At 35.9% G+C, this 26,605-nt stretch overlaps 1 protein-coding gene across 7 annotated transcripts in view; it reads right to left on the reverse strand.

The window, feature by feature from the left end:
- Positions 1 to 26,605, reverse strand: part of SLF2 (SMC5-SMC6 complex localization factor 2) — a 45,814-nt gene that overhangs the window by 13,711 nt on the left and 5,498 nt on the right. For 4 of the 7 annotated variants that reach the window (XR_002785451.2, XM_010589063.3, XM_010589061.3 and 1 more), the window contains exons 4-13: positions 25,992 to 26,049; positions 21,124 to 22,112; positions 20,067 to 20,137; positions 18,279 to 18,401; positions 17,269 to 17,436; positions 16,154 to 16,256; positions 11,736 to 11,811; positions 10,769 to 10,910; positions 1,741 to 1,846; positions 889 to 1,065 (exon numbers count right to left, since the gene is read on the reverse strand). Coding sequence is in view for 6 of the 7 variants with exons in the window: in XM_010589063.3 (XP_010587365.2) it covers positions 889 to 1,065; positions 1,741 to 1,846; positions 10,769 to 10,910; positions 11,736 to 11,811; positions 16,154 to 16,256; positions 17,269 to 17,436; positions 18,279 to 18,401; positions 20,067 to 20,137; positions 21,124 to 22,112; positions 25,992 to 26,049 (2,013 nt within the window). In the remaining variant the exon portion in view is untranslated. The remainder of the gene's footprint in view (positions 1 to 888; positions 1,066 to 1,740; positions 1,847 to 10,768; positions 10,911 to 11,735; positions 11,812 to 16,153; positions 16,257 to 17,268; positions 17,437 to 18,278; positions 18,402 to 20,066; positions 20,138 to 21,123; positions 22,113 to 25,991; positions 26,050 to 26,605) is intronic. The other 3 variants (XM_010589062.3, XM_003409173.4, XM_023546814.2) reach the window with 3 other exon arrangements.

The following is a 26,605-nucleotide window of genomic DNA, read 5'->3' on the forward strand; positions in this document are numbered from 1 at the left end:
TACAAACAGAAAATCCACATTACTAACACACTTGGGCAAAGGGAAATTTACTAGTTAACAACAAAATGAAAATCCATATAACAATGATTAAGCCTAAGAAAATTATAAAATGCTCTAAAATATAATGCTGGTGTGGATATGGGATAAAACAATATTAATATTGTCTTAGTTTGCTTGATTAAACTGTAAATTGTTTTAGCCTTGTTAGATGATCTGACAATATGCACGTAAAGCTTTTAAATTACTGAAAAGGCTTCAAGTATTTTCTTGCACTGAAGTCAGGCTAAATTAAGAACTGTATGCCCTGTTCTGACTTACCTACCGGTTCGACTTAAAGACTTAAAAGACACAGTTAGGAACCGATCTCGTTCGTAGGCTGGAGACTGCCTGTATGAATGACGTACGTATGACTTACTCCATCATTTCGCTTAGGTCTCTGCTCAAAAGTCACTTCAGAAAGGCCTTCTCTGACTGCTTCATCCGGAATAGCATAGCAGCTCTGCCATTCCACTATTTAGGCCATGTCCTGCTTTATTTTTCTGCATAGCATTTATTACAACCTGAGATGGTATTATAATATGCATTTACTTGTTTATTATCTAACCCTCTGACTAGGATGAAAGCTCCACGAGGGCAAGGACTGCGTCTTTTTCACAGCCATATCTCTGGCACAACATGTTTTTCATGAATGAACAGCTGCAGTTTTAGAAAAAATTCAGTTAGAAATTTAAATAATAACAGTTCCAAACAGACTCCTTTCCTCAGTTCATTTTTCATCTGCCAAAGATCTTAGCTGAGTTTAGAAACAGTATTAATTCTCCACGCACTAAGAAAATCAAATTGTGATGCTATACGTAAAACCAATACTGAATCTTTAAGTAACATTACCTTTGTGCTCCAATCTCTGATGTTCTTCATCAGGTTTATCACGAGGCTTTGGAAGTCCACTAGAGGAATCTGTTTCAGCTGTTTTTCCAAACTCATTTTAAACAACATTAAAATCAGCAACATTATTTCACGATCCTGGTAACCATCTGGATGTATAGATGTACACAGGCCTAGGAACTTTAACACAAATGCACATACAAAACAACTTAAGGAAATATATTTTACTTGAAGAGTTTTAATTACAAAAGCTTTGGACAAAAGATGCAAAAAAGAACTATAAAAAACAAAGTAACAAATGTTCAGGAAAAAGAAGGCAAGAAATACAATCATTAATAGCTGAATTAGTTGATAGGGTGAATATTTTCTCCGTTTTCAAGATTTTCTTTTTAAGGGTTCAGTGTTATAGATTTGATTCAGCCATTAAACATGCTGTCACATTGTTACCAATTCTCAGTAGCATTTCCATTTTTGGTAGGTCAAGGTCTTCTATTCTACTTTCAAGGATGTAAGCCCCTGGATCACTAAGTTACATTGTAAGTAATAATTTTTTTCTTCACACATCCTATTTAAAACGTATTGGTTTCAAAAATATATTAGAGTCAAAAAAATTTTTGATCAAGGTATCCCTAGGTCTACTTAACTATCCTGACCTGAAGTTCCCTTTCACTCCTAGTATTAAAACAAAAAATAAAAACAAATACAAACAGTCTTTATTACAAAGATGATTCCTAAGAAATTTCAGAGACTGGAAATTACCTGGTAAGACACTAGTGATTTTTAAAGAAAACATTAACAAGAAAACTAAAGCCTTTCTGCTCTGTGCCAAAGACGCACAAAGAAGCTTACTCTTACCTTAACCACATTTAAAATGTTGGCTTCAGGAAGAGTGGAAAAAATTGGCTTGTAAGATGACTCTTCAGTTCCTTTTCCACCTGATGTCATTTGTGTTTCAGAACTACTGAAAAGTTAATAAAGGTGAGATTAGACACAAAGTAATTACTCATTTTAAGAAATATCAGCTACTTTCCAAAAAGTAAATTTTATTGAGGTATAATTTACAGACAATAAATATATATCCCTTTCAAGTTTTGATAAATGTATAAACTAGTGTAACCACCATCCGAATCAAGAAACAGAACATTTCCATCAACCCCAAAAGTTCCTTCATGCCAGATCCAAATTAGTCTCCCATCCTAGGCAAACACTGATGTGATTTCCGTTTCTTATACATTAGTTTTCCCTTAAACAGCTACTTATACAAGGCACTATTCGTGTTGCTCTGGGTGTCACAGAGCACTACGCAGATGGTGGCTCTGACTACAAAGAACTTACACTTTTAGTTAAAGGCCTCACGAATGGCCTAAAGAAACTGCCACAGCAACATAAAGAGTCAATTCTAAGTACTCCAATTCTGGTTAAGGTAGTAAGTGAATGTTCTGGGAAGAGGAGACACACGAACTTGACTTTCAAAAGACAGATGATACTTTAATTTTTTGAATAAATAACACATAATGCATTCACACAGTTAAAAAAAATTGGAAGGTATTAAGGGGGTATACTGTGAAGAATTTCTCTCCCAGTCTGGCTCTTCAGCCACTCATTTCCCCTCCCCACAGATAAACACTAGTAGCTGTAGCCCTTTCATCCACAGGCCTTTTATGCATACACAAATATGAATATATATTCTCCCCAGCTTTTTTATATAATGGTAGTATACTATACAATCTCTTCGGTACTTTTTTTTTCCACTTAATAATATATCTTAGAGATTCTTCCATAACTGTACGTGGAGAACTTTATTTTTTACATAGCTGCTTAGCAGACCTCTGTGCCTCTTCCTAGCTGTATAATCTTGGGCAAAGTTACTTAACCTTTCTGTGCCTGTCGCACTTGTAAAATGGGAATGAAAATACTATCTAACAGTTGCAGTGACTACTAAGTGATGTAATACATGTTAAACCTTTAGAACAGTGCCCGGCACATGTTGTTGTTAGGTACAGCTGAGTCAATTCTGGCTCATAACAACCCTCCGTGCGAACGAAAACACTGTCCAGTCCTGAACCAGCCTCACAATCAATGCTATGTTTGGGCCCACTGTTGCAGCCACTATGTCAATCCATCTCATTAAGGGTCTTCCTCTTTCTCGCTGACTCTCTACCAAGCATGTCCTTCTCCAGGGACTGGTCCCTCCTGATAACATGTTCAAAGTACTTGAGACAAAATTTCGCCATCTTCCCTTCTGAGGAGCATTTTGGCTGTACCGTCTCCAAGACAGGTTTGTTTGTTCTTCTGATAGCCCATTGGTATATTCAATATTCTTCACCAACACCGTAACTCAAAGGCATCAATTCTTCTTGGGTCTTCCTTATTGACTGTCCCGCTTTCACACGTACACGAGGTGATTGAAAACACCATGCCTTGGGTCAGATACACATTAGTCCTCAAAGTGATATCTTTGCTTCGTAACACTTTAAAGAGGTCTTTTACAGCAGGTTTGCCCAGTGTAATATGTCATTTGATTTCCTGACTGCTGCTTCTGTGGATGCTGATTGTGGATCCAAGTAAAGTGAAATCTTTGACAACATCAATATTTTCTCCATTCATCATGATGTTGCCTATTGGTCCAGTTGTGAGGAGTGTTGTTGTTTTTTTTTTTATGTTGAGGTGTAATCCATACTGGAGGCTGTACTCTTTGATCTTCATCAGTAAGTGCTTTAAGTCCTCTTTACTTTCAGCAAGCAAGGCTGTCATCTGCATAATGCAGGTTGTTAATGAGCGTTCCTCCGATCTTGATGCCCCGTTCTTCTTCATATAGCCCAGCTTCTTGAATTATTTTCTCAGCACAGATTGTTAAGAATGGTAAAAGGATACAACCCTAAGGCACATCCTTCCTGATTTTTAACCACACGGTATTATCCTCTTGTTCTGTTCAAAGACTGCCTCTTGGTCTATGTACAGGTTCCGCATGAACACAATTAACTGTTCTGGAATTTCCATCATGATGATGATTATTAATGTGCCATGATTTATTTAACCAGTCCCCTACAAATGAGTCATCTTTCGTTCTTAAGATAGGTAATATTTTGGTGGGTAGACACAGGGTGGAGGTGAGGAATCAGCATGAGGAAGGGCCAATGTAATATGGCTGATATGAAGGAAAAAAGGCAGATCAATTTGGTTAGAAAAAAAGGGATAAAGTAGAGGTCAGAGTCAAATTTTAGAGTCTTAAATACAAGGTGTAAGGCTTTGAGGATAGGGGACAGAGAAGTTCAAGACTATACTTTCATAAAAGGGATCCTCCAACAGTGAAAAGAAAAAACATCTTGGAGATGAAAAGACCCTGGGGGAAAGAAGATTTTGCCAGGCTAGGCAAGAAGAGTACAGTGGGAATGAAAAGGAAAAAAGAGCTGTGAGGTAGAGGAAGAGGAATGCGAGGATGTGTAAAGTAATGGGACGCGGAATCCAAAGTTAGGACGTATCTACTGCTGATGAGTTGATTCTGATTCATAGGGAACCTTTAGGACAGATGAGAACTGCCTCATACGGTTTCCAAGGCTGTAAATCTTTACAGAAGCAGAGTGCCACATCTTTCTCCCATGCGGTTAGGCAAGAAGAAAAGACCAAGATGAATGTCAGAGGAGACTCTGAAACTTGCTCACGAATGTCGAGCAGCTGAAGCAAAAGGAAGAACTGATTAAGTAAAAGAACTGAGCAGAAGATTTCAAAGGGCAGCTACAGAAGGCAAAGCAGAATAATGACATGTGCAAAGAGGTGGAGACAGAAAACCAAAAGGGAAGAATATGCTTGGCGTTTCTCAAGCTTAAAGAACCTGGGGAAAAAATTCAAGCCTCGAGTTGCAATAGTGAAGGATTCTATGGGGGAAAATATTAAACAACACAAGCAGCAAAAGAACATGGAAGGAATACACAGGGTCATTATATCAAGAAGAATTAGTCGATGTTGAACGATTTCAAGAAATAACATACGATCAGGTACTGATGCTGCTAAAGGACAAAATCTAAGCTGCTCTGAAAGCGCTGGCAAAAAACAAGCCTCCAGGAATTGATGGGATATCAACTGAGATATTTCAACAAACGAATGCAGCACTGGAGGTGCTCACTGGTCTATGCTAAGGAATAAGACACCTTCCTGGCCAACTGACTGGAAGAGATCCATACTTATGCCTATTCCCAAAAAAGGTGATCAAACTGAATGTGGAAATTATAGAACAATATCATTAATGTCACATGCAAGCAAAATTTTGCTGAAGATGATTCAAAAACGGCTGCAGCAGTTTATCAACAGGGAACTGCCAGAAATTCAGGATGGATTTAGAAGAGGACGTGGAACCAGGGATATCATTGCTGATGTCAGATGGATTCTAGCTGAAAGCAGAAAATACCAGAAGGATGTTTACCTGTGTTTTATTGAATATGCAAAGGCATTCAACTGTGTGGATCATAAAAAGTTATGGATAACATTGCAAAGAATGGGGATTACAGAACACTTAAGTGTGCTCATAAGGATCCTTTACATAGATCAAGAAGCCGTTGTTCGGACAGAACAAGGGGATACTGATTGGTTTAAAGTCAGGAAAGGTGTGGGTCAGGGTTGTGTCCTTTCACCATACCTATTCAATCTGTATGCTGAGCAAATGATCCGAGAAGCTGGACTATAAGAAAGGGGCATCAGGATTGGAGGAAGACTCATTAACGACCTGTGTTATACAGATGATACAATCTTGCTTGCTAGAAGTGAAGAGGACTTGAAGCACTTATTAATGAAGATCAGAGACCACAACCTTCAGTATGGATTGCACCTCGACATAAAACAAAAATCCTCCAACTGGACCAATAAGCAACATCATGATAAACGAAAAAAAAGATTGAAGTTCTCAAGGATTTCATTTTACTTAGATCCACAATCAAAACCCATGGAAGCAGCAGTCAAGAAATCAAAACACACTGCACTGGGTGAATCTGCTGCAAAGGACCTCTTTAAAGTGTTGAAAAGCAAAGATGTCACCTTGAAGACTAAGGTGCGCCTGACCCAAGCCATGGTATTTTCAATTGCATTATATGCATGTGAAAGCTGGACAATGAATAAGGAAGGCCGAAGAATTAACACCTTTGAATTGTGGTGCTGGCAAAGAATACTGAATATACCATGGATTGCCAAAAGAACGAACAAGTCTGTCTTCGAAGAACTGCAACCTGAATGCTCCTTAGAAGCAAGGATTGCGAGACTGCTTTTGTCAGGAGTTATCAGTCCTTGGAGAAGGACATCATGCTTGACAAAGTACAGGGTCAGCAGAAAAGGGGAAGACCCTCAACAAGGTGGACTGACAGAGGCTGCAACAATGAGCCAACTATAACAATGACTGTAAGGATGGTGCTGGATTGGGCAGTGTTTCGTTCTGTCATGCACAGGGTCGCTATGAGTCGGAATTGATTTGATGGCATTAACAACATAACTTTTATATGCACTGGGAAACCAAAAAACTCATGTGACTCGCTTTATTTTGATGGTTTGGAACTGAATCCGTAGTATCTCTGAGGTACGCCTGTATGAACCAGCGAAAATGGGTACGTTGCAGGTGAGTCCTGGGGAGAGAAAGTACAATAGGTTGTGGTCCCATCTCAACAGGATCCAGTCTCATGCCTGGTATTTTTCTGTACATTTTACTCATTCCTTCACCAGCTCACTCCTGCTCACCTGAGCTCACCTTCACCTACTAGACAGCAACAGTGACTACAACCACCACCTCCCTGCTTTGGTCACCAAACTTGACTGAGGCAACTCTTCAACTAGTAACTAACCAATTAAAAAAATTATTTTATTTTGCTAAATATTATCTGCATTTATTGTGTCTTACTGCAATCATCACATACCTTTATTTTCATTACATTATATACTCACTGCAATGAAAAAATATTCAAATCTGTTACATGCAGTATACAAAAAGTTACCACCCACTAGTGAGTTTGTTGGAGTTCTTGGGTTGGGGTGGTACAAACAGTTAACACATTTAGCTGGTAACCGGAAGAGTGAGGTTTGAGGCCACCCAGAGCACCTCAGAAGAAAGGCCTGACAGTCTGCTTCTGAAAATCAGGCATTGAAAATCCTATGGAGCACAGTAATTTTACTCTGACACATGGGGAGACACCACGAGTAGGAGTTGACTTGATGGCAACTGATTTCAGTGAGCTAATTAAATGTTAAATAATAAAGTAGCTGGTATTTTAAATGTTTACATTATATAAAAATCTGTGGTAACTTTTTTATATAGATATACAAATGTATAAGTATTTCAGTAATATCTGGGAGAAATGGTCGGGGTTTTGGGATGAGCAGAGAAGACCTTTATCTGTAGTGGTTAAGAGCTATGGCTGCTAACCAAAAAGTCAGCAGTTTCAATCCACCAGGCGCTCCTTTGAAACCTTGTAGGGCAGTTCTACTCTGTCCTTTAGGGTTGCTGTGAGTCAGAGTCAACTCCATGGCAATGGGTTTGGTTTTTCTGGGGGTATTTAAATTGATGGAATGCAGTCCTTTTATGTACTTTGGGTTTTAATTGACATATAAAACCATCTTCCCTTCTTCTACGATTATAAAGAAAATTCTGCCAGTTTCCTCTACAGTGAAACCTGTGAGAGCCAGAACTCAATGAGACTGCCTTGTTTTCCCACATCTTGCAAGTTTTCTGCCTTTGACAGGATGATGCAGTCTTGCCACTTTTCTATTGCTTGTTTTAATGAAAAATATTTGCGTTTTCCTTCTCTGACAGGTTTCCACCTTACACAGGTTCCAGCTATTGCAGGTTTTACTCTATTACTTTTAAATATTTGATCTAGCTATAAATTTGAGGTACAGATTGAAAAATTTTTTCCAGGTAACTACCCAGTTATCTCAATACCAGATAGCAAACAGTCTACTTCATACCTTTATCACATACTAAATACCTGCATGTATTCTGGTCTATTTTACACTTCATTTTGTCCCACTGATGGAACGTTGTACTATGTACCCGTACCACACTGTTTTAATACCTGCTTTTTTAAGGCCAGTCCTGCCTCATAACTCTTCTTTCTCAAAACTTTCCTGGCTATTCTTGATTTTTTCACTAGGAACTTTAGAATCAGTTGTATATCCCAACTCCTTTGCTCCCTCCTCCCCCCAAAATTCTGCTGCCATTTCTTCTCAGGACCTCATTAAATGTACTATTTACCTTAGGGAGCTCTAATATAATGATCTTGGATTTTCCTATCTGAAAGCATAGTATGCTTTTTCATTTCTTAAGGTCTTTTTTTTTTGTCCCTTAGTGACTAAATTCATTCCTGTGTATTTCCATTTTTTTCTTGCTATTATAAATGGAGTCTTTTCTTCTAGTGCACTTTAGCTTTAGTTTATGTATCTGAAGGTTACTGACTTCTCTTTATTAATTTTGTACCCTTACCAAACTCTTACTTGTCAGTTTTTCAGTTGACGCTTAGGTTTCTGTGTATACATTAAATCTACACATCTGCTGATAACAAATCTTTCACCAATGCCTTTCCAATTTTTATATCTTATTTTTTTCCCTTCTTGTTCAGCTGCTTTGGTCAGAACCTCCAAAACAAAGTTAAACAATGGTGATACTGAATAGTCTTATTTAATTTTTATGGGAATGTTTCTGTTTGATGATGGCTTTTAGATCAACACAATTTATTAAGAATGTATCTAATTTACAGATAATATAGAATTAATAGATTAAGAATGTATCTAATCAAGATCCATCTTAACTTTGAGAAATTTAAAAAAGTCAAGAATGATACTGAATTTATCAATTGAGTATGAGTATTATTTAATAAATTTGTTTAAAAGTAATGTTTTTGGAGTTAATTAGACAGCAAAACATTTGTTTCCTGTATTTGCCTTTTGAAAATAGTCATACAATTATTTAGGTAAAACAACATTCATTAAAGCATTATCATAATAGCACGAAACATGAAAAAACTGCCACCTATATAAAAAAAAAAATTTTTTTTATAGGAATCCGTTGAAGTAAATTAAGGTGAATGTAATTACACTCATTACATTCACTCATATAGTGTCACTCAAAATCATGTTCTCAAAGAAGATGAAAAATATTTACAGTGTTAAAGTTGGTTACAAAACTATAAATAGAACAATCTCTACTTTTAAAAATACACATTTGCTCAGAGAAAAACAAGACTAGAATACATGCACTCCAAATTTTGGCAGTAGTTTGTCTCTAGGTGAAAGGATGACAACTACTTTTAGTACTTTTAGTGTTTCCAAGCTTCTTCAATTAACATGCATTATTTTTAAAATAATGAAAAAGGTTAACTCAGACGACCAGGGTCATTATGTCTTCACTTTTATGATAACAACAATATATTTTTGGCATTATGCATACGTGTATATATAAAATATATTAACATATAATTAGTATTATTTATATTAAACAATTAGAGATTATTTATAGGTCCCTAGGTGGAGAATTTCTACTCTGTAACACATGGGTTTGCCATGAGTCAGAGCTGACTTGATGGCAACTAACAATAGATATTATTTACTATATAATAGCCATTTAATAATTAATATTAACTAAAGCCTAATGTCAAGTTGTCGTTATTGCTAACATATTAACATATTTTATATTAACATATGCACCAGAGCCTAAAACCCAGTATTTTATTTTACTGTGCAAATAAAGACATAATGTTGACTGTGGTGGAGGTCACAAAAATGTACAGGTGGAAAAAAACTGCATAGAAAACACACATACACGAGTGTATATAAAACTGGTATCTGTTGTCAATTTGGTCCCATCTAGACAGTTGTTAAAAAGAGCATGATGCTGAAGGCAGACAATTCAGTAACACCGATTACACTCAAGTTGTGCAACCATTCTCACCCTCCTTTTCCAAACTGTTCCTCTTCCATTAACATAAAACTCCCTGCCCCTCTAAGCTTCCTGTCTAATCTTTCGAGTTGCTGTTGATAAAACTGATGAGATCTGAATAAGGCTGATGGACTGTATCAATGTCAAGTTCCTGGTTGTGATACTGAACTGTAGTTACACAAGATGTTACCAGTGAAGGAAACTGGATGAAGGGTATACAGGAGCTCTCTATTATTTCTTACAACAGCATGGTAATATACATTACTTCAAAATTAAAAGTTTTATTAAAAAAAGGATGACATAATGACCATATCCTGTTCAGCATATGCAAAGATGGTATCCTGCAATCTCCTAAGAGCTTATAATTTCTTGTTTTAAATGACTAAATATGGTTATAACAAATCGCTTTTGTAGATTTAGCACCTGTATACTGGTGGCTGCTAGGTACTGTCAGGTTAAAAAAAATTCTAATACGCTTCACTTCATATTAATTGGGTATAGCAAATATTAAGCTCTTGGTTATATGCACTAGGATTCTGGGGTCCACTGGCCATATTTCTAGTTTTGCCACACAAGCCAGAAAGGAAAAGACTTTACACCACAAAATCGGATTTTATACAACAATCTGAAAATCTAATTGTTCTAATATGTAATGACAAAAACGTTCAATAAATAGTAAAAACCGCATGAGATCCTGGTTTTGGTTAAAACACAAAAACATATGTATAAAAAAAGGCTGGAAGAAAAGAACAAAATATTAAGTGTTTTTCTTTAAACGTTAGGATATGGATGATTTTATTACTTTCTATATTCCAAATTTTCCATAATTAATCTCTATTAATTTTATAATCATAATAAAAGTAATAAAAAAAACCCAATGGGTCCATTAAAATATCTTTAGAATATAGCATTCCCTCTGCACAAGCACCTTAAGTATTAAAATGATACAATGCTAATATATGAAGAAACACTTACACTAGACTGTCTTCATTAAAGTCTGGCTGAAGATTCTCAAGAGGAAACAAAGATCTAAAATCAATTCCCATATTGAAAAACACAGCTGCTATATCAGATAATGATGGTATCCAGGGCCACACTGGTGAGTCACTGAAGATATCTAGTTAACAGAAAAAATATTTTATTCCAAATCCTGGGTCCAAACACTCACAGTTGCAAAGTGATAATCGGCAAGTAAAACATGGATTGTGAGTATGATTTTCTAGAACTGACAGATTCTAATGATATTTTAACAACACAGTTAGGAATTATGTATTTCCAAATAAATGTAAAGGAAATGACATTTATGAAGAAAACAGTGATGAGTAAAAATAAGATGAATAAAAAAATGGTATTTACGATAAAAACAGTGATGGATAAAAGGCTGTACTCAGACATAACACATTTTGAAATGACTGGGAATAACAATGTTAAAACCCAATTACTATTAACACAGGAATATTGTATCACCTTCAGTGCATTTATACTCCCAATTCTCAAAAGAGATGAAACAGGTAAACCACAATGTTTATTATATAAAAGCTCTCAAAGGCAAAAAAGCAACTGCCACGCTTCTGCAGTGTATGCTTTCAATCTCCTCAGTGCATTATCAGTACAGTACTGTTGCTAAATAATAAGCCAATTAAAAGTGACTGACTAAATAAATGAATCAACTTGCAACTATTTATCCACTTACCCAGCAAAGTAAACCATGACTTAGCAAGTATTAGATAAGAACTGCTACGTACAAGATTTTAGGCCCTTTTTCTCAAATGTAATTAGAAAAACCCAGATATTCACCTCTGACTGAGTTTCATTCTTATAAACTTTTGATTACAAAAATAATTTTTATTTCATATTTTTAAATGTACTAACAGCAATGGGACACCTTGTAAATAGCAATCAATAATACATACTGTTAATCACAGTAAATTTATACACTTACCATTCCTGATTGTTATTTCCATCAATGTACTTAAAATCTGCACAGACACAATACAGTCTGTATGAACTGACATCATCTGTCAAAAGCAGATAAAAATAAGAGTATCAAAGAGAAGAAAGAACATATGAGTATTTTACTATTTGGCAGGCTTTATGTACATTTCATTTAACACTTACAACAACCCTAGCTGCTCATTACAGACACAAGGCAAATGGGCTCAGGGAGATTCAATACCCTACCCAAAGTGATATATGGGGGGAGCTGGAATTTAAATTCAGATCTGATTTTGAAGTCAGGGCTCTTTCCATTATAACACACTGCTTCTTTTTACAAGTTTCATTTATAATCAGACAATATTTTAAACTATCTAAAAAATACCTTTCTAGTTCATATGATATGAAACCCAAAAACCGTAAAGGAAATGGCTGCTAAGGTTGAACACATTATGGCAAAAATCAAACCACAAACTAGTAGAAATATTTAAAAAGATATAAATATGCAAATTAATAGGGCAATAAACTTTCAAAAAGATGTTCAATATCATCATTAATCCAGAAATGGAAAGAAAAACAATGACAAGATCATTAGTTGACTTCAAGGTTGGCAAAGACCAAGAACATCGGTAATACTCGTTATTAACAAGGATACTAGAAAGAGGTAGTCCTATGCGCCACTCGTGTTAGTCTAATCTGGTAAAATCTTTTAAGTAACTGGGTACTCGCCAAGTTATCATACGTTGGTCTAGTCAGTCTTTTTACCTACAGGAATTTAGATGCAGAGCCATATACTTTACATACAAATTTTACAAGACGGATTTGTGGGAATAAAATCTCAAGTTGAAACAAATTAAAAAAAAAATCTTGACTGAAACCAACTGCAAGGTGGTCTTACAAAGGTAAACATCTTGGACCTGCTATGTCTATCTTTCTCTTTTGCTTTGGAGACATGGATCATAATAAATCTGAAATGTAAGGGGCATTAAACCAAACTCTATTTTCAGTCAAGCACATGGCCTGTGTTGTTTTTGTCACAAAATCAGCTGTTTGTGTTGTTAAGCTTTGCCACTAGGGGACAGCACCATTGACAGGAACACTGAACACAGAGCAAATTTAGAGTAAGAGTCATTTTGGAGGATGATGAATTCTACAAGTGGGCAGTAATCAGGTAAGTGTGTGAAGAAGTGCATATAACAATCTTATGTCTATCAACTGGAACTGGGTTAAATTTTACTTGGATCCACAATCAACACCCACGGAAGCAGTCGTCAAGAAATGAAATATGTTGCAGCGGGCAAATCTTCTGCAGAAGACCTCTTTAGAGTGTTAAAAACAAAGTTTTTTTTTTGGAGGATTAAGGTGTACCTGACCCAAGCCATGGTGTTTTCAATCATCTCATATGCCTACAAACAAATGCTATAAAGCCATTAAAAAGGATGATATATAGTTATACTAAGATGAAAAGACCTTAACAATTTATTGTTATCTAAAATAAACAAGTTATAAAAGAGCACACGGGCTATTTATGTTAAGCTTTATAACAATCTGTAGAGAGATCTAGAAGAACACTGACCAAAATTTAATAGTCTTTGAAAATTAAGGACTTAGGAGTTCAGCTTTCCTTTCTACATCTCCTTTCCATTTGAACTTTTCACAGTCAAATTCCCTTTGAAAACAGTTTAAAAAAGTTAATTGTCTTCTCGTCTACTATACTTAGACATTCATGATAAAAATCACAAAGATGCAGACATTTTAATTGCATTTTATCACTTAAATCTGTTGTTATTCTTAGGTGCGGTTGAGTCGATTCTGACTCATGATGACCCTTTGTACGACAGTATGAAACACCGCCTGGTCCTAGGCCATTCTCTCAATCATTGTTATGTTTGAAACCCTTGTAGCCACTGTGTCAATCCATCTCATTAAGGTACTTTCTCTTTTTCGCTGACCCTCTACCAAGCATGATAGCCTTCTCCAGGGAATAGTCCCTCCTGATAACATGTCCAAAGTAAATAAGATGAAGTCTTGCCGTCCTTGCTTCTAAAGAATATTCTGGCTATACTTCTTCCAAGACAAATTTGTTCATTCTTCTGACAGTTCATGGCATATTCAATACTCTTCTGCAACATGATAATTCAAAAGCATCAATTCTTCAGTCTTCCTTATTGATTGTCCCACCTTCACAGGCATATGAGATGATTGAAAACACCATGGCTTGGGTCAGGTACACCTTAGTCCTCCAAAAAAAAAAAAAAAAAAAAAACTTTGTTTTTTAACACTTTAAAGAGGTCTTCTGCAGAAGATTTGCCCAATGCAACATATCATTTTATTTCTTGACTGCTGCCTCCATGGGTGTTGATTGTGGATCCAAGTAAAATGAAATCCTTGATAACTTCAGTATTTTCTCTGTTTATCATGAAGCTACTTATTGGTCCAGATGTTAGGATTTTTGTTTTCTTTATATTGAGGTGTAATCCATAATGAAGGCTACAGTCTTTGATCTTCAGTTAAATTTATAAAACACTGATTACGACCACAGCATTAAAATGAATATGATATTACACTTTCTAAATAATTATTTACAAGTTGTTAAGTCTTTCCACCATGCAAATGAACTTAAAATTGTAAAGAAGAAATGTGACAAAGTCTTACACAGAGAAGGTGCTTAGTGAATGATTATTAGTTTGATTTTCAAAGAATAAGTATGAAGTATATAAATAAACTTTTTGAACATGCTTGTGTGTCATAACAAAATGGCTACAGTAATGATGGGCCCATATCAAGACAAAAATTAACACAGACAAATATAACTTCTTATTTGGAAGTTAAAGTAAAAACAGATTACATAGAGAATAATGAAGCCCTGGCATGACAGCAGATGTACTTTTGAATTGTAATGAATAGAAGTATCTTGGTGAGATAGATGGTCAGAGTCTCACTGAAAGCTCTGCTGATAAGACCGAATCTAAAGCACCTGCCCTGTTACGGTGAGGACAACACTCTAAGGGCGACACTGACAAGCTAAATACAATCAGGAAAGTAAAGGGACTAGAAATTTAGGGACCTGAGAACATTTGGTAAGGGCAGGAATGAGGGTCATCATAGTAGTTTTAAAATAACTGAAGGACAGTTAGCTAGATGACGATTATTCTGGAAAGCTTTAAAAAAGATAATTAGTACCAACATATGAAAATCATAAAGGGGAAATTTTTTACTTAACTAGGACTGCTAAGGAAACCCTGGCAGTTAAGAGCTACGTCTGCTAACCAAAAGGTTACTGAGGTCTAAGTAATGAGCCACTGATCACTGGGAACAAATGTTCTTCCTCCAGAGTCTTGGCAACACTTCTGTCTGGAATGTTCTTCATTCCAGTGGCTAGGGTCATTCCTTCACTTACCTCAGGTCTTTACTCAGACCTCACCTTATCAGCAAGGCTTTCATGAACAACCTTTTATTAAAAAACAAACTTTTCCTCCTATTCTGGTACTACCTATATCTACCTTAGCCTACTTTAATTTTCTTCACAGCAGTTATCAAGCGATATAATATAAATATGTGCACGCACATATTTTTGTCTGTCTTCTCTATACTAACAATGTTGGTTTCTTGAGATTGGAGACATTCCTTTTGCACTACTGTTATCTCCAGTGCCTGGCACACAATTGGCACTCAAAAATATAAGAAAAAAATTAATGAAAGGTTACACTGGAATATCTCAAGTCCTTGCCAAATATGAAATTCCTTGAAATTCTATCTTTAAGTTCAGAGTAAAAACTCTGTATTCTTTTCCCATGCCTCACTTCATAAATAATATAGTTCTCTGATACCACTGCTAAGTTACCATTTCGATAAAACAAATATTAAGCCAATTATAACTATATGATTTAAAAATTAAATATAAATGAGAAAGAGAATGTTCAGGTAGATTCCATCCAAATCCTAACATGTATATAAATACCTTCACAAAAATGGAAAAAAAAAAAATCAGTACATAAACATTACACGATCCCTTCTAAAACCGTAATAGTGATTTACCAGTGTGACGAGATGTCTCAGGCACAACTAGTATCATATACTAGCTATACTATCGCTTCCTTTATAATCTCTTTACAGTGACTCTTTTTGTCTCATTGGAACCCTGGCTGTGCAGTGGTTAAGAGCTCAGGCTGTTAAGCAAAAGTTAAGCAGTTCAAATCCACCAGACACTCCTTGGGAACGCTATGGGGCAGTTCTACTGTCCTACAGGGTTGCTATGAGTTGGAAATGACTCGATGGCAATGGGTTTCTAACCTACTTACGTCATAGGCTTGATGTGCTAGATTTATTTTTTCTCTATTAATGTGCAGATAAAATTGTATTTTAAAAAGTTTGACTAGGAAATACAGTAGGGGACAACTACAATCCCCAAAACATTTTTCTTACCCGAAATAGCCACTTTAATACAGGTTCAGGACACTGGACATTGTGATAAGCAGAAGTAAGAAAGCCTTGTGTTATCAAAAAAATCTGATCTGTTTTTCCTGATCTGAAAAACAAAGTGAAATCAATATGACTGTAACCTTGATGGGAAAACAACTCTACCACTACCACTACCACATCTGACATAATCATGGAAATGAGCAAGTAAATCATCTCAGACCATTTGGTGCACTCTAAAAAAATAAATAGATAAAAAATAATTTTTTTTTTTTCTATATCCTAATGTGCATGGGTCACTCAAAAGGAATGCAACTGATAGCCCAAAGCTGATCCAGTCTGTTGGCTCCATACTTAATTGGTAGACAAAAATCTGTATCTGTTGGCAGTGTCAAGAAGGAGACTATCAAGTCTCAAACAATTTCCTGTTTCTGCCAGCTTGGGAACGTACTTCATTAAAGCTCACAGGGCCAGAATCAATGCAGTTTCTCTGGAGCTGAGATAGTGTGCACTGAGAAAGACTAGACCAGCTGAGGCACTGTGGTAGAGACTGATCGTTGCTTGTACTAACATCTCCATTCTTGATATCCTTGGTGACAGAACTCTGATTTAGCTGGGCACACTGGCTGCCTGGAGTAAAAATTGCTTCTCAGCCTCCCTTATAGCTAGACGTGGCCATGCTAAGTTCTAAACAGTTAACCGTAAGTAGAAACGCTGTACGCAATTTCTGGGAATTTGAATGTCAAAGCACCTACAGCTCCTGTGCTAGGGACAGCGGAGCAAAAAGATGATATGGTGACACCAACACACCAGTCCTGGACTTCCTACCTCGTAACTTCTTTCATTTAAGAAAAAATATACTTTTTGTTTAAGCCATTGTTATTCTGACAGCCAACGTTAATACATAGTGACCTTAATCCTAATTAATAAAGGCATGTGATGTGCCAAATAACTACCCTATGCTGCTTCCAGTAATTAAATAAGAAAGCACAAAGGGCATTTAGAATAAAAGGAAATAGGAAGCTGGCTAGATCATAAATTAGCCTTTTAGAAATCACATCAGTCATACGTCTTTTAACTTTTAATACAGAAAAGAGTTAAATGTCTATTTTTCTACTTACTTAAGAATAAGCCTTTCTATAGCACTTTGTCCAATGAAACCACAGTCTCTTAAGTCCAGAGTGTGCTGGTTAAAGATTTTCCCAGAATTGAGGAAGTGAAATATTTCTTCACCGGGATGATGATCGGGTATAGCATCAGCTGTAACTGAAAATTTCTTTAAAAATTCCCTGAAATTATAATAAAAAAAGGGGGGGGGGGAGACACTGAATACCAAATAGTTATACTGCATATGGTTTTGTACTTAAAAAAAATTGTATTCAAGGGAAAATTTTTTTTTTTTTTAATAATATTTTATTGTGTTTTTGGTGAAAGTTTACACAGCAAGTTGGGGCTACCCTTTGTCAGTCTCCACACATCTCGTCAGTGACATTAGTTACATTGTTCACACTGTGTCAATATTTTTGTTAAATGTGTCTGGCTGTTCACATTTCCAGTACTCCAGTTTCCCTGTCCCCTTATCTTCTTATCTTTGCTTTGGATTAAATGTTGACCTTTTGGATTCAAACACATTTTTTTTTTCAGCAGAGCACTGATCTATGGGGAAGATTCTTTATTGTGTGTGTCACTATGCTTCTCTGTTAAGAAGCTATCTCAAAGGATAGTTTTTGTTCCAGGTTTAAAGAGTGTCTCAAGGAGTCCTCCGGTCTCAGGTGGTCCAGTTAGTCTGGCCATTCTTAAGAATTTGAGAAGGAAAAAAAAAATTTTAAAGACCAATGTTAATCCCAGATTAGAAGACTAGCATTAAAAAAAAAAAGTATGTTTTTGTTTCTCTCACTTTTTGTTAGCAATTAGTCCAAATCCACTACGTGTGTCTGTGGACAAGAACAATAATCAAGAGAAAAGACCAAAGACGTAACTTAGCCCTAACATTTTAGTTTTCTAATCCATCAGAGATGGATAAAGATTCGTCAGATTATTCACTAATAACCATCAACAGTCATTTATTTTACAAAAACAGCATTAAGAAACTTATACACTTAGGAGGCTACACACTGGAAAAATGCTCTACCTGTGCTCTTCTAAGAGGCCATCCTCATCGTCTGTACTGTCTGGATCGCCAGTTCTTAGTGGGGATTTAATGCCTCGGCCCTGCCTTATATCTTCCTGTAGCTGCTTCTGCAGTTCATCTAGCCTACAAATTGAAACAATGCTACAATAAACACAGTTTACCTTAAAAATAGTATATGCCTAGAAGAAGCACAAAGAAAAACGCTTATTAAGTACCTCGTTGTATGACAGATTTGGTCACACTACACTATGAGTCAAATCATGTCTCCCAAATACACCCCAATATATAGTGTACCTTTTCTTTAAAACATAGAAAATCTATTTTAGATCTTGAACTTTTACCCAGCTACCAGTACGGTATTAAAGTAGTATTCCATTGCATAAAAGATTTGAGTATTTCTTTATAGCTGGAACTTCCAGAATGATCTGTCCAAATCATTTAGAGAAAGGGGAAGGAAAAAAGGCAAAGAATAAACATCTCTAACTTGATTATCACCTCTAATTTTCAATGCTCATTTGACTTTTAGTAGACCAACAACACAGTACATTAACTAGGCCCTCCAGCAGCAGCAGTAGTCATCATTATCATTATCACAACATCTAACACCTACTGAACACTTACTTTGTGACAGATATCGGACTAAGGCCTTGGTTATGTACCCTTTTAGCCCTCACAACAAACCCATGTGGTAGTTTGCTATAATCCCATTTTATGGATGAGTAAACAGACATTAGAAAAGCTAAGTAACTTGCTCAAACTCACCATACCAGGAGCTGGGATTTAAAACCAGGCAGTCAAGCTCCTGAGTCCTTGCTTGTACTGCTTCTCCGAGATTATTTTAATCTAGGTTCCCATTCTCAGCCCCAGCTCCACCCCACAAAACCCTATGTCTAGGTTAACTGAGTATGGCAGAATATTAAGTAACCACTAAATGTACTGCTCTGTCAGTACAGGGAAGAGTCAATCAACAAACCAAACTAGCACCTCAGCCTTTGGTCTGTGTGATGTTCAATCTTAAATAAGCAACTTCAGGTTTTGTATCACTGATCAATGAATTCATGAAATATTAAAGGAATTTTTTAACAGAGGGGAATAACTTTGACCTATTGAGTCTCTGAAAAATTCCTAAAGTTAAAATACTTAGTTATGAAGTTTGGCACACAAGTACACCAACTTCCACGTAATCAGGCCAGTTGAGCTTTTAGTGACATTCTCAGGCTGGTTTCAAGCCCCCTCTTATCACCAAAAGCAGGCTGTAACTAACCACAAACTTTGATTTCTCTGTGTGTGTGTATAGGAGGGAATGGCTGTTGTAATTCTAAATCTTTCCTTAAAAGACTAACTTGATGGAGAAATAATATGTGGACACGCTGGTTAAAAACTTGGAGTTGGTAGGCATACAAGCATTTTAAAAAATTATTTGGATCAAGAATTTCAGCTATCAGATACCAGTTGTGATAAACAGAGAGGAATTTATAGTAGCAGTTAATACATACCAAGAATACCTGGATCTTGTGATCTCTAGTCTATAAGCAAGATAGAACACCTTATTCCTAACAAAGCTCACTGCAGAAGTACTGCTAGGAAGATACGAACACAATATGCATGCTTATTTCTCATGACTTTTTAAGCTAAATTAAAAGTAAGCCATAAAGAAAGCAGAATGGAGGTGTGCCAATAGGGCAACTCTGAAAACTTGAGAAAAATAGCTCTGTAATGTCAGTCTGGGACAAACCACACTTCAAACAAGCAAGATGTTAAATTTAACAAACTAAGCATGATGCTAACCTTTGAGTGTCTTCCTTCTCCTTCACTAGACGCTCTAAAGTATTTGTATAAGTTCCACTATGAACATGTTCCTAGAAGAAAAAAATTTAGAAATACTTTACAACATATCTCAGTAGAAGAACCGGGGTGTTTAAATTATTCAGAGTACTAAAGATTATTTTCTATTTCAGTAACCTGAGCCATGATACCTTTCTTAAAAGAGAATTTTCACCATCATGCTTTAATTAAATCTAGTATTTTATATTGCAGGCAATTTAATTTTACCACCTTTAAGGAAAACTACTACTTATAAAGAATCATGTTAGTTACAAGGAACCAAATGCAAATACCCAAGGGCCCAGTGACTACCCTCTATTTACTTTCAAACACTATTTCAGGGGAGTAACACTTATTTTTGGTGTTACCATGGAACATTAGCACCTTCCCCATCAAATTTTACAGACACCTAAGAATTTAATTCAGCTAATTCCCAAGAGAGAATGAAGGAAGCACTTTATAAATAAAACTGCACACCACAATTAACAACATTTCTACACTCTACCTTCATTTACAGCAGTGGTCTCCAAAGCAGGGGGTGTGCAAGGTGATCCATTGGGGTGCAGGAAGAAAATAATAGAACTTCTATTTATATGGAACTTCTATAGAGACTCCAGAACTTAGTATATAGTAACCTCTATATAACTTCTACAGGAAAATACTTTTTTCCTCTTCATTTTAAATTATTTCCGCATGTTTTAGAAAGTATACAGTAGTATAGTGGTACATGTATATAATCTACAATTTATACATATATATTGGAGTACATGCTCAATTTTTTTTTTTTTTTTACCTAATAAAACTGTATGTGATCAAAAAAGTTTGGAGACCACTGATTTACAGTAATAAAACTAAAGATATTGGAAACTCATTAGCCAAACAAGAGCTGTACCAGTTTCAGTTCAATTATAAATCACAGCAAATACTAAATTTTAAAATAAGCTCTAAAATCTGTTCTTCTTTCACTAACCCACCCATCTTCCCCTCTTCAAGTAGAGATGAATATCCTGGAACTACTTACTGTATTATCTGATGACTGAGGTCTAAGCCCCTTGGGAAGAACAGGAGACGTTCCTGTGGTTGCAGGAGTCTGACTGAAGTTCAAAGCCATTATTTCTTCCAGTGATTTTAGTGTTTCCTCTTCCTCATCACTGTCTAGGTTGTAATCTAAACTTTCTTCATCACTATCAAAATTACCCCTTAGTTTCCTTTTCAGTGCACTGCTACCTGCATTGGGATTTCCTGAACTCTCTTTATCTGGAGGGGCCTCATCTGAAGGAGCAGTAGAGCTTGGGATACATGGCACAACTTCCAAAGCAGCCGGAGGAGACCTGGTAGGAGTGCCACATTCTGAATGCAAAGATTCCCCAGACACCTTCCCTGAAGATATATCAGAATCAGCCTTATTAGTCTTTGATTTGTGTTCCTTGTGTTTGGAGGACTCTGCAGAATGCCCAGAACATTCTCTAGATGAGGAACGGTCTTTATCTTTTTTAGAGACTGGAAGAGTGCAATTTTTAGCATTTAATGGTACCCGAGAGGAACCAGCACTTGGAACATGGGAAAGTAATGGTAGAAGTTTTGTCTCCTTTGATGTCCCAGAGCTAGCAGTTTTATTTTTCTGAAGGTTGCTAGCTTTTTTAACTGCAGATTTTTCCTGAGGTGAAGACAAGTGGGGTTTCTGCATCTTAGTCTCTTTGGTACTTGCCACACAGATCTGGTCATTATTCCTGGAAGAATGGTGGCCAGAGTGTGAAGGTGCCAAGCCTGCAGAGGAGGGATCAGCTTCATCATTTGATTCCTTGGAGGATATATCTTCCAAACGCAACACATCACCAGGTGTCTTCAGTGCGATGTGTCTTATAAACTTCTCTCTCCGATGTGGTCCATCAGGATGCTTCTCAAGGAAGGACTCTTTTGCTCTTGGTATTATAGACTCCCTTGTGCTTTTCAGATCTGAGTTCATAGAGTTCCTTTTTCTTTTGTCAAGGAATTTATTCTTAGAGCCTGCTAAAATTAAATTTTTGCCAGATTAGTGAAAAGTATACTTTCCTATCTTAGTAAAGGTTATTCAATGAGCATCTAGAACACCCTGAAGAAATGCCTAAATTCTAAAAGCTTAGGCTGAGATTACTCACCACATATGTAATAAGGAAAAAAAAATACTATTATTTATTAACTGAAAAATACTAGTGTTAAAGAAATATAAAAATTATATAGTTGTTCCAATAAAAGAATTCCAAAAGCATGTTCCCTCGAAGTAGACATATATTTTTTTTTTTAGATCAAGAACCACCTGGTTTCAGGAATTTAAGACTTGTACATCTACATTTACAGTTCCTTAAAACACATGTAGAATAACTAGTAGAAGGCAGACAAATTTTAATTTTTCAAAATAATTCACCCAAGTCTTCCACCTAGCATTTAATTATTATTTATTCTTTCCTATCTCTCTACAGCTGTCTGTGTGTTAGGAGCTCCACCCTAAAGCACTTTAATAACCACATATATTAGAGTTAATCAGTTTAAAAAAATTTCTTATTGTGCTTAAAAAATGTTTCATTAATTTACTCTTAATATTCACTGTTCATTATAAAGTCACTCTTTGTATAATCAGTATTCTCAAAATCAAGTTACCCTATACCAAGTTTCTGAATATTGACACGTGTCCCCACTCCCCAACAGTTCAATTAAAAAAAATGAACTTGAACCAAGAGTTACACAGTTATTATCTGAATTGCTTGATCAACTCAATCTGGAAAATTCAATTTACAGTAACGAATAATTATTCAAACAATGTATAAACAAATAAGAGTCCCTATCTCCATTCTTTTACAAATATCACCCACTACCTGAACAAAGCATCCCATGCCCACTGTTCTCAGCAGTTAAATGACTGGGCCACTTACAGTGCAAGAAGATAAATTAAATGGCTAAGAAAAGTAAAAGACTTAGGGTAGACTTACACTGATAATCTCAATTTTAAATTTAGGGTTACAGAGAAGATAGCTACTGAGCAGCCAGTTCACATTTTGTTTCATTTTCCCTACAGGGCGATTCTACTATATCCTACAGGGTTGCTATGAGTTGAAACTGACTCAACAGCAAGGGGTTATAGAAGTCAGATAATTTACACATAGCTACTAATGAGAAAGCTTGCTTTGGTCAGACTTATCCAAGAGGAAAAATGTGTGGGAAATACTTAGGACAAATCAGCTTAAAGAACTTTTAACATTTAGAATTAAAGAAATGTGAATTGGTACTACAGGCAGGATTCCCTTCCGCAAGTTCTTTAGGGCAGTGAATTAACTTAAAAAATTTCATGATTCCTTTTATACTCTTTTACAGCCTGTAGAAGGGAGCCTGGTGGCCTAAGAGTTAAAGCGCTTGGCTGTTAACAAGAGGTCTGCGGTTCGAACCCACAAGTTGTTCTGTGGGAAGAAGATATAGCCATCTGTTTCCACAAAGATTTACAGCCTTGGAAACCCTATGAGGCAGCTCTACTCTGTCCTATAGGGTCACCATGAGTCGGAATCGATATTTTTTCAAATCTATTGATATGGTTCAGTGGTAGAATCCTTGCATTCCACGTGGGAGACCGGGGCTTAATTCCTAGGCTGCATCTCAGGCACAGCCACCACCCACCTATCTGTTGGCAGAAGCTTGCATGTTGCTAAGATGCTGAACAGGCTTCAGTGGCGCTTTCAGACTAAGACAGATTAGGAAGAAAGGCCTGGCGATCTACTTTCAAAATCTGCCAGTGAAAACCCTATGGATCACAATGGTCCGACCCCTAACCAATCAGGGGGACGGCACAGGACCAGGCAGCATTTCGTTCTGTTGTGTATGGGGTTGCCATGAGTTGGGGTCAACAACACTGATATATGAAAGACTGAAACATAAAATACTCGGTTAAGAGAGGGGTTAAGTTTGTAAAGAGGAAAAATCCAAATGTCCATTATTTGGTTATTAATAATTAGTTTGGGGACTATTACTAATGAATGTACCAGGATAGATTAAATTTGACCTCAAAATTCAGTCAAAGGACACAGCCTCTGGAAGACCAAAGAGCCAAATACCTACTCCACAAGATTTCTGAAATCCCTGCCCTTTTCATGTGTTTAATGATCATGTGAGCGTGTATATCACCATCACAACTGAGAAGCGTAACACTAATATGAACAAGATACGCCATTTGCATCTGTAGTATCTATTCACAACCTGATAAAGATAAGCATTCCTAGGCATTTTTCATTCTAGAGTGAAAAATCCCCTTCTGTTCTTTATATACTGAAATCCTGTCGGTCAACTGAAGTATAAATGCATATTTATCATTAGAAGAATAAAATGTTATAATTATTATTAATTGTAAAAATTAATGACGCTTACAAAATATACCCCAAAATATTAGCAAGAAAAATACAAGTGAAGGCAATCATCTTAAGTCCGCCTCTGAAAATGTGAGGCAAACATCTTTTTAAAGCAGTACTCAAAAAATGCAGAATGGGGGATTGTACAAATGAAACTATTTCAGCTACCACTGACAAAATCTGCAAACCCAGGAACTGAGTTTTTTTTTAATCTTAGTCATTACCAGACAAAACGGAAAGCTGAACAACCTGGTGACAACACCACCACCGCAAGTCCCCTAAACTGATGGAGCTGCTGAAAACATTCTGTTCTTCTACTCACCCCAATGCAGTGATGATCTATTTACTATCACAAATATGCAGTACAGTGAGCGCAGGAACAATGTTGAGGCTGGTAAATTGTTGTTCCTGTACTATAACATCAAAATTCACTAAAATTTAACTATTAAAATCCAAACATTTTAAGAATTTTTTTAAAGAAAAAACCACATACAACTTCAGATTTATTTTTGTATTCTAGAAATTCCTTCTGCGATGGTGAAATATGGTTTCAGCCCTGACTAAGGTTGATTTTAACACTCGGGACACTTGGTCAAAATGCAATAACCCTCTAGAATATACCAGAAGATGGAGTATTACGCACAGCCTAAAAAACGAATCAGAACTTTGTCTCTGTACTCTTGTTTTTTCATCTGTGAGAGTAATTATAAGATTGTGAGGAGCAAATAAATTAAAAGCAGAGAACAGAGATGGCACATAAGTGCCCAATAAATGTTAGCTATTATTATCATGTCCAATTTATCTTGCTGAACAGGAAAATTTGTAAAGTCTGTTTTTCAAAGTTTGTAGTCATAGCAGGAAAAAAAAAATCTGATACACCAAACTACTAACAGTTGTTATTTCCGGAGGTGTTTCATTTTCTGTCCTATAAATTTTTGCAGTGCTTGAGTTTTATAACGTCCTATTTTCTAACCAAAAAAGATAAAGATACTTTAAGAATCACTGAGTTAACAGGAGCTGTTTGTTTTGTATTTTTTCAATCAATAGATACTAAAAGTACAAACTAGTATCATGTATGAGTCCTTGAAACTTGATATTAAAAAGGGATCTTTTGAGAATATTGGGAAACTGTTTTGGATCATCATAATAGTTTCAACCTTATGTGAATCATCTTTAACATTGTATCAAGATCTCAGATATTATTCCACAATTCCAAGAATAAAAGATTATGCTTCTTAACACTGCCAGTGATACAGAAAAAGAACACTGAATACCAAGATGACCAATACATGTGAGAAACTTAAGACAGAGAAAGGTCAAGGTAAACTACAGGTTACACATGGTAAGTGCAAGGGCTGTTCTTCTCTACTATAATTTTACCGATACTCTTAACTAATCTAAGACACCCAACTCAACGCTAAGGAGAGGACTGCATGTTTAAACAAACTTACTTTTAAAAAGGACCTTTAAAAGAGAAAAATTCATTTACAAATTCATAAACTTAACATATTGATTCTACCTGAAGCAGGTTCCCATGATTCAGAAGAGGATCTTTTCCTTGAGAGATGTCCATTTTCCTATTAACAAAAGGAGAAAAAATTATATTACAAGTTGGGGCAGTAAAGAATGTGCAGTTTTCTTCATAACATTTAAATATGGATTTCTAGACTAAATAAAGCAAGCTGGAGGTAATTCCAACTTCTATAATAAAATACGTAAAAGATTTTAAGTTTTAGTGTAAAAATGAAGAGCATTTTTAGTATAAAAATGTTGTAAAAACAAAGTTACCTTTCACAATACTAGTTTAGAAATTTATATTAATAACAAAAGTTAAAATTATATTAGAACACAGCATTATTGTGATAAAGGATTAATTTAGAAATAACAAGCCTAATATTCACCAATCAAATGGACACAACTTACTTTATTTAAGTGCTGATGTACCACCAAACACAGAAATCCTATAAAAATGAACCAAAATGTCTAACCTCTATTGATCATTAGCAAATCTCACTAGCAAAGGCACCAAATTCCTTGCAAATCAGCCCAAGGATTCACAAATATATTTTCCAGCAATATACAATGCAACAATTTCCATTTACTCCTAGAACTGCACAGCTGGGTTTATTTTTG

This window comes from Loxodonta africana, chromosome 16, assembly GCF_030014295.1.
Source record: "Loxodonta africana isolate mLoxAfr1 chromosome 16, mLoxAfr1.hap2, whole genome shotgun sequence".
Lineage (NCBI taxonomy): Eukaryota > Metazoa > Chordata > Mammalia > Proboscidea > Elephantidae > Loxodonta > Loxodonta africana.